This window comes from Wasmannia auropunctata, unplaced genomic scaffold (assembly GCF_000956235.1).
Source record: "Wasmannia auropunctata unplaced genomic scaffold, wasmannia.A_1.0 LD336116.1, whole genome shotgun sequence".
In the NCBI taxonomy this organism is placed as follows: Eukaryota; Metazoa; Arthropoda; class Insecta; order Hymenoptera; family Formicidae; genus Wasmannia; species Wasmannia auropunctata.
Genome location: NW_012026774.1, coordinates 3739017 through 3748610, shown reverse-complemented (window position 1 = coordinate 3748610; position 9594 = coordinate 3739017). Strand labels below are relative to the sequence as shown.

The window sequence follows — 9594 nt, the reverse complement described above, 5'->3', positions numbered from 1 at the left end:
ACTAATGAAATGTTTACGTCAGGCGACAGCTGTACGACCCGAAAAATGTAACTTTAATTTTTTTTCCGATTCTACAAATTCGTTCGTCTCACACCACAATTTCATGTCTATTTCAATCCTGTGAAAGGATTTTCAATTTCGCTTAGTCAATTCGGAGAAATTTACTCAACTGCAATATGTGATCAGTAATTCCGACCTTTTATTATCGCTTTAACCAGAGAGGATCCTTTCTAGTTACAGCCAAAAGGCCGGCATGTCCGCTCTCGGATCCTCTCTGCTTTAACCTTTAAAAGTTTAAACCACTACGCCCAAAAAAAATCACACTAACCCCAATGTCGGTCTAACAGACCGCTATTATGCTACCGCTAATTTTATAAGTTAATTATAATAAAAATTATGTTTTCTGAATATTTGTTGATAGGGAAAAGGAAAACTATATTTTAATGTAAGGGTTAACAAAAAAATTTCGTATATAATTGTTGACAAATAACATTTCAATAGCGGTCTGTGAGATCGATATAATGGTTTAAAGGTTAAAGAGAATATATGTATAATTGTGATAAATTAAATCATGCTGTTTTGTTTGTATTCTTGATTGAAATAACTACTCTTTCATAAATCCTTTTCTTAAATAGCAATAGAAGTCAAATCATTTAAAAAATTTTTTAATTCTCTTTATAATTGTATTTTGTTTAATTTGAGTCAAAATAATTTTTTATAAATTATACTTTTATATAGTAAGTTCGTCTATAATAACATCTAAACCTTCCAAATTTCTTAAGAAACACTCGTTCAAATTTAAAAAAAATAAAACACAGTTGTAAAGAGAATTATAAGATTTTTGAACGATAGCTATTTTATTCAAGAAAATGAAGCAGACTGAATTATATATTATAAACAATTAAAATGAGAAAAGATCTATGCGGTCAAAGTGGATCGTGCTTAAATATTTATGAATTTTATAATTTTCCAGTTCAATATATTACAATTATACATGTATTCTATATTTTGTTTGTTATATATTATACATACATAACAAACAAAATACATTCCTCTTAAAAATAAAATTTACATGTTTCGGCATATTTCGTACAAATCAGACGGTTAGACCTATTTTCATAACATATGGTTAACGAAAAGGTTAGATTAACTAAAAAAGTTGTTCTTGAAAGTTAACTAAAACACTTTTATAAGCTTATAGTCAAATAAACTAAAGGTTATATGTACATCAGTTGAGTTGGCATCAAGTTAACATGGTTAAGTCCTAATTAAATGTCGTGAAACAATAACTTTCTTGGTATTTTTTAACCTTTAGGTAACCATACATTGTGAAAATGAACCTTATAAAGAAAACGGAATGGAAAGTTTTTGCACGATGGTTCCCTGTATATAATTATATAAATATATATTTATATATATATATGTGTATATATATATATGTATACATACATATTGCAGAAATTTAAAACACGCTTTTGTAAACGTGGTAGAACAGTGAGACAGAAAAGTCTCGTTGTACAAAGGGTACTACCTATTGTATCTGCGCCAAATATGCCATCAGAAAATTTGACAACTGATACTAATAAGATCGCTAGTGGATCTTCATTATGTCAAATGCAAACTGATAAAACAACGGTAAATGCAAATCAAGAGGTTCATGACAAAACTTTCTTAGACGCTTTAGGAACAAGTGGAGATGCAAAGAATTCCAATTCAATTATTACTAGTGCTACTCAAATTCTTAAAGAAGGTGAACATCAATGGTTAAATAGCGAGGTAATTATAATTATCACTATAAATGAATTGATGAATGCAAAAAGGTCACGAATCTAATTTTGGGGGGAAATTTGATTTCTTCTAAAATTCTTTCAAGTAAAATAATAATACAAGTTTTAAAGTTTTTGTGGTTTGGAATTTTGTTTAACATAAGATTAAGTACGTAATATCTTTTTTTATTTCTGGAGATTTCTTATATCTTAGAAATATTTGGTGTTGTCACAGATCTGGAAAACCAGGAAAATAGAAAAAAATCATGGAAATTTAAATTGGCTAGAAAAAACCCGGGAAAAGTCAGGAAAAAATATAGAAAAGCCTGGAATTTTGAACTTTGCTCACAATTTTTTTAAAAAGATGCTCAAGTCTCTATTTTATTAAAACGCAATAATTTTTGCACAATGTTTTTGTATGTATTGTTTATACATGTTGACCTCAATATGTTATACTTCACATATCTTCAATTGTTGCAATGAATATTATCACATGCCTTGGTGGTCGAACAGGCTAAGACGCCCGCACGAAATGTAGGGAGGTCCAGGTTCAAACCCTGGCTGAGATAATATTTTTCGCAGCAAAATTTCTTAACATTTACATCGCGTCGCGGGGGAGGGGGGTTTTATTAGATACCGGTGAACATCCGTATTTATTAAATTGATTATCAATTTAATAACGTGATAATACTATTCTGTTTCAAGCAAAGAGCTGCGTTGAAATCGAAAGTAACGGCGAACAATTCGTAGAACTAGAATATGTATGTAAAATTCACATAGAAATATTAAAAACACCAAGATCCTGCTATAATCGTTCATCGATCTCAATTTATTGTATTAAATAGTTTTTGTTAATATTAAAAAATTTGATAAACGTAACTTGTGCTCTTTCTGCACTCACTGATTTAAATATGATTTATATTTTTTGTGTGAAAAATTAATGTTTAATTAAACAATTGAATTACAGGTTGCAGATTTTTCATTAAGCAGTTTCTTAGGGCAGCTTGAATCGCCTATGAAAGGCTCGCAAAGAAGTCAAACGGGTGAACAGATTATGGAAGATACTCGTCCTTCTTCAGATGTAAGTATAAATGTGCAAAATTATATTAAACATTATTTTATCTTATTACTTTCTTTATTACTTGCTCTATAATTTAATGATATTTCTATTTCAGGTTGTGTCGCATATGCAATGCCTCATGGGAGAAAACAGTGTTGACTACATGGCAAAATTTGCAAATCTTGCATCACAAATGGCTTCCGATGAAAATAAAAAATAAGTAAATTAAGAAAGTGTATCTTTTAATAAGATAAATAATTTGTATATTTCAGTATTTATAATTACACACATGAAAGATCGACTCTTCTTCGTTTTTCTAATTATAACTGGAAATGCGCATTTATCTGTATTGCATTTTTATAAAGATACAACATTGAATGGACTGAAATTCATGATATAATCTTGGTATAAGAGGATGATTCTATAGCTTAAAAGCCTTAAAATAAATCGAATAGAATAAATTTTTTTTTAGTAAGACCTCATTTGAAAAAAAACTTCGAAAGTTAATCGAGTGGATCTGCATTTGAAAAATTGAAAGAATACAATACATTAGAAACAATTCATTCGAATTTAATTCAAAATATAATTTTTATACAAAAATGATAACATTTTCAATAATACCTCAATTAAATAAGAAACGAATGTGTAAGACAAAATATTTTTCGTCTTACATAAATTTACTCGTCTTTCTCAAAAGTCGGTTGAACTAATTACTCCTAATAGTAAACAATCCATACATCATATCTGTAAAAACCATTATGTCAAATATAAATACGCATATTTGATTTTTAAATCTTTTCTCAAAAATGAGGCCTTTATTTGAAAAAAAATGTATTCCGTCATTTTGACTTAGTTGTAAAATCATCTTTCTAGTTGTATTTCTGTATTTTGATTTCTGTGATAATATGATAAATTATCAAATTTGAATTTGAACTACATATAGTGCAATATTGTAAATACGCAAAAAGATAGATAAATGAATAGTATAATACCACTGCTTCCATTATTGTTATATTTCATATTAGTTCCTTTTCGTGAAAAAAAACTGCATTATCGCCGTGCTAGCAATAAAAGTTGTCAATCACGCATCATTAATTATAAAATAAGTAGCTTGTAATAATTATTTAATATCAATATTTTATATCAATTTTGTTATTGGTATTACCTTTAGATATTAATAATTATTGAGGAAAAAACTGACAACGATGATGATTATATCATAGAACATGTACACATAATAAAAGCATAAATTTTGGCATGCTAAATTTTATACCATATATTATTTGGCAGTAATGGCTGTTAGTGCTTGTCTATTTCGTTCTGTCATTATTTATAAAAATACATTGGGGTGCTTATCTTATTTACATGGTACATTTATAGAAAATTAAATTAAATTAAGGTATTATAATATTAATCTTTTATTTAATATAAACGTAAAAATTCAAAGGGAGCAGTGCCATTATGGCCGTTTTTTGGATCCCCGCCAAATTAATTCATATTAGATTATATTAATCCTTATCATAAGACACAAAACACTGTAAGACAATTTCTTGAAAGATCTAGTAGTTTTAGAGATATAGACCTTGAAAAAATCTAAATTTATGAGATTTTACATTGTGACAAACTTAGGTGTCCTGTTCATCCTGAAAGAACCCTCTAATTATACTTACTCAAAATTATGTCATATATATGCGAGATAAAGCATATGAAAATGAGAAGGATTGAATAATGCCATCGATATATTATATTTAGCTTCAAGATAAAAAAAGGGCATATTTTAAAATAGAAATCTTTTAAAAATTGATGTTATCATGATGAAATAATTAAGAATATAAATAGTTAAGAAAACTAACATTTTTTGTATGAATTTTACATAAGTGATTAAGAGAATCATTAACTATGTGATTGATTTGATGGTACTTGGGATGACACTGTCAAGGTCAGCGCAAGATCACTTTGAATTTTTTAAATGAAACTCGCATTTTTCATTGTATATTCTCGTAGCTTATCTCGAAAACTTTTGAGACATAATAAAATACTTTTTTATTAATTTAACTTGAAGAAATTGAGGTTTGTATAATGAATAATCATAAATAACTCAATAATGCCTTTGCGAGCCGACACGGATGCTGGTGTGTAATAATTTTTACTATTACAATATCAAGCCATATACACAGTGCGCCGCATATATTATCGGTCTTGAAACACAGTTTTTTATACATGAGGCCAGAATCCACTGTAACGAATTGAATTGTTAAACAATTTAATATTTTTGATGCTAATAAGCATCTATAAGAATCCCCTTTCCCCCAAATCTGTAAAGAATTTATTGCGAAAAATATCACTTCAGCTCTCAGCCGGGAATCGAATCTGGATTTCCCAGTTTGCCGAACGGGTCCTACCATTTGACCACCGAGGCATGCGATATTCTTCACAATAACTAATACATAAACAATGTAACGCATGTCAGTAGGCTACGTGAATATAAATTTAACTTTAAGGAATTGAAGCTCGTATTACAAATAATAAAAAATAGCTCAATAATGCCTTTGCAAGTAATTTTTACTGTTACAACACATTTTTATTAAGTATTTTTCGAGTTATAAGCTTAAAAGTTACAATACTATCATATCAATCACATACTTGAACATTATATTATTAAATTATTATTTATTCGTTATTTTACTCAATAATGTAAGTACTTGCATTATCGGTTGTATTATATTAATCACATTATTCGTGAAACGGATGCACAAAGTTTGCTAGTGCTAAGAGATTTCCAACCCGGAATATATTCAAAAAATTATGAAATTAACAATACATGGAGGTTCATTCGATATGTGATAAACTATTCTTTTTGCTGCTCAAATTCATTGTTAAGGAATAAAATCATGTTTTAAATCTATTTTTTATTTTTATTTTATTAGTCACCAACAAAAAGAAAATAAATCAAAATTTATGCAGAAAATTTATTTCTTTAATGAGATTAATTATTAATTAGAAAATTTATTATTGGTTTAAAAATGTTAAAAAATGTACAAACAAAATTTGGAATATATATTCTAAATATTCTTGTATTGTACGTTGTTTATGTAAAAAATTTCTTTATTTTCAATGTCTTTGAAACATTTCATAATTAATAGGAACAATTTAAATAAATTAAATATGTGTTTTAAAAAATATTTTTATTTATTTATGTATTCATACCTCTCTAATGTATGTTTACATGTTCACATTTACATTTATATGTTATATTTACATGTTTATTTAAATATGTATATATTTATGTATATGTTTATGTAGTTTTATCTAAATTAAATAAATGAAGTTAATACGGTATTAATAATATATTATAAAAAGCTATGTTGAAAATATAAGAGAAAATTGAGAATACACTTCTTCTGTTTTTATTTACATTTTTTATAATTTTTTAAACAATTAAAAAATTTCCTTGTAAAATCTAAAAAAGTTCATGTAAAGTCGATAACTCGCTTTTCTCGAAATTATTTGTTATCGCTTTTCCGCGATGTTGACGCTCACTTCGTGTAAGCGGCTGTGTCATTGCATTTTGACAGTTGTGTGTATTAAGGTTGATCAGTTGATGTAATTGTAAATTATAATAAGAAGTGTTAAATAGCGCGCGCGAAGCGCGCGTTTGTAGTGCTAGTGATTAATAAAAGAAATAAATTTCTCTATCAAATTTCTATTTCATTTTATTTATTTATTAACTATAATATAAAACAAAATGGAAAATGACCAATTTTCAGATCGATTTTATCTATTCAGGTTGAATTCAAGCAGCAAAAAATAATAATTTATTATATATTAGAATTAGAACATCGTCTGTGTATTGCCATAATTTTTTGAATTTCCGAATTGGGGATTTTTTCTTGTAAGTATTTTGCTTGTACCTAATTTTGCTTCTGACATGATTGGCTTATGTTAGTCGCTGCTTTTATTTCTTATTTAATCCTTTGCATTCCAAATTATTTCACAAGTCTATCTCGATATAGTAGAATATAAGATCAGTTAGTACGCTTAATCCGTTTTGTGATTTTACTTATCTTTTGTGTCATTAAATTAGACTTTTATAATTATTATTTCTATGAAATATAATTAGGCAAAGAGATATTTTTTAGACAGAAAAAAGTTTTTGTTAAAAGACTATTTATATTTAACAAATTTTTCTTTTATATCTTTAATACGTTTTTATGTGGATCTACGAAACTATACTTACAATTAGAATCTTGTTTCTCTCATATTTTTGTCGTTTATGTTATATTGTGTTAAATTTTATATTTTATAACTTTATAATCTTTATATCATATTCTTTAACAAGCCGATAATGAGTGGAACGTCCCGCCACAAAGATATCCGTATTCTTGGAAATAGAGCCTACGGCCTTTTCCCTGGCGAGTTGCGAAATATACATCAAAATGATTCATAGTGCTTACGTCCATACGATCACTACCACACGTCTATCTAGGATTTGTGATAACTATACAGGTATAATTATCCGCATATACGTAAGCAACGTATTCTCTCGCGGATACTTTTCCTCCGAATCGATTAATTATTCAGTTGAATATTTCCAATTAATCGCATGTAATCATCTCGATTAAATAAAATAATGAGTTTTCCTCGCAAATAGTCTCGCGTTGATATAATGATTTGATATACGTACGGTACATTTGGAAATAGCTACAGCGATCGAAAGAATTTAAAAGGAATATATTTAATGAAATAATTATTTAAAAAATAGAATTAGTTTAATAAGATTGTAAAATTATTTAATTACGTCGTAATTGTACTTTTAACATATATTGCAGAAAGTGGGTATGAAAATGATGTTCATTGTTACAATTTTATTGTGCATGCGCGTATTTTCTTTAAAAAAATTCATTATTACGAATTACGAAATGCTCGTTGACTTGTAAAAAAAATTGTAAATCAATGTAGAGAAACAAATATACTACGTCGCAGGGAAGATCGCGGCTGTACCGACGTATACATATATTCACAGTGTGCATCACCGCGTACTATAAATAAATTCAAGCATAGGCGCCCACCACGAGAAAACGCAAAAGTGTATTGTATTCAATTTTTAAATTATTACCTCTCTTATTTGTACAGTCATGGACACATCGGTTGCGACACTTTCTTTTTTATAGGTTTCAAAACGGACTAATATTTTGCAAATGCGGACCACGATTGGTGTTATACTGTCTCTAGACTAAAGATGGTACATCGTGGTTCGCATTTACAAAATATTAGTTATCTATAAACTATATATTATGTATATTAAATATATATTAGAAACCTATAAAAAAAAAGTGTCGCAACCGATGTGTCCACGACTGTACTCCGCTTAGTCCAGAAATAGTCACTTGGAATGATTTTTACATTCTAGAAACAAGAAAATAAATCTCGGTCACAGTTTTCTTCTCTGATTGAGAATCCATATTTATTTTCTTTCTCCTTATGTTATTTTAGAAAATGCTGAGCAAAATTAAGTATACAATTTCAAATATTAATAAATTGTAACACAATAATATACATATTTAATTAATAATAGTGACTTTTAATTAATACATTTTGATCGATACTTTTCTTTAGATAAACTCTTTCTGAATTTTAATTTTTATTTATAAAATCGGTTTTTTTTTTTGTAACTTTGATTACTCGTAATTTTTTTTAATTTTAGATCTTTAAACAGCATTATTGCTGATATCTAATTACCTTTCAATTGCAACTTCAAATTTAGCGTTTTCAATGTATAACTTTACTCTGTTGTGTAATTTTATCTTTATAGTTACTACTATATATCAATAAAATCTTTATTATTGTTTTTTAATTATTATATATATTTTGTTAAATTATAGCCAAATAATATTTATTTTTTTTAATCGACCGATCAAATCACAATTTATTCGTTTTCTGAAAAGAAATTATAATTTAAGAAATTATAAAAATCAGTTTGGTATACTTTTCAAGAAAAAGATACATAAGGATTACAAAATGTAATTTTGATGCTATTTTGTATAGTATATATACTTGTATTTTTACATTTATTAGCATTATATATTTGATCTACACTTTTGTGGATATCGGGATAAAATACTAAAATAAAAATACTAAGAATGTAAATAACAGATCTAATAATAATCATATAATCAGAAATAACATCATTGCATCATTAAGCATTCAGATCATGCAAAAACTGTATGCTCAACTTTTTTTTTTAAACATTTGTACATATCATAATGGTTTAAGTTTTTATATTTGGTATAAGCTTCTGCTGTTGGGATAAAATCAGGAAATATATTGGAAATAGAATGTAATAATAATAATTAATATAATTGTATAACGTTCTACATAATTATTTTCAAATCTGATCTAATTTTTGTATATTTCAGCAAAACTGTTCTTTCCATTACAAGTTCAAAAACTATATACAATGTATGTTACAATTTTTGTAAATTTCACAATGAAATAAGTTAAATACAAAAAATGAAATCATAAATAACAGAATTTAATAATGTATATGATTAGGAAAGGATTTCATCAAACTTGAAACATTCAGATTGCAAGAGAATAATGTATGTTTTCAACTGTTTAAATATTTATATATATATTCAGGGCTGGGCATATTTCAAATACTAATTGTATTTGAAATACAGTATTTGAAATACAATTTGTATTTTGTATTTTGTATTTCAGCGGAACACATAAAAGTATTTTGTATTTTGTATTTCAAATAAATTATTC

General features: G+C 26.9%; 2 protein-coding genes across 3 annotated transcripts in view; both read left to right on the top strand.

Moving 5' to 3' along the window:
* The first annotated feature begins 1024 nt into the window (after positions 1 to 1024).
* LOC105447911 lies at positions 1025 to 4091 on the top strand. Of its 2 annotated transcripts, none has more exons than XM_011686223.1 (4): positions 1025 to 1103; positions 1459 to 1776; positions 2734 to 2847; positions 2942 to 4091. In XM_011686223.1, the coding sequence occupies exons 2-4, from the start codon at positions 1552 to 1554 to the stop codon at positions 3044 to 3046; spliced, it is 444 nt and encodes a 147-aa protein (XP_011684525.1). In that variant the 5' UTR covers positions 1025 to 1103; positions 1459 to 1551; the 3' UTR covers positions 3047 to 4091. The 2 variants fall into 2 exon arrangements, with proteins under 2 accessions (XP_011684525.1, XP_011684516.1); XM_011686214.1 differs by lacking the exon at positions 1025 to 1103 and adding an exon at positions 1113 to 1385.
* Positions 4092 to 6510: 2419 nt separating this feature from the next.
* Positions 6511 to 9594, top strand: part of LOC105447886 (ETS-related transcription factor Elf-5-like) — a 19207-nt gene continuing 16123 nt past the window's right edge. The window contains exons 1-2 of the mRNA XM_011686184.1: positions 6511 to 6718; positions 7166 to 7332. The gene's annotated coding sequence lies outside the window, so the exon portion shown is untranslated. The remainder of the gene's footprint in view (positions 6719 to 7165; positions 7333 to 9594) is intronic.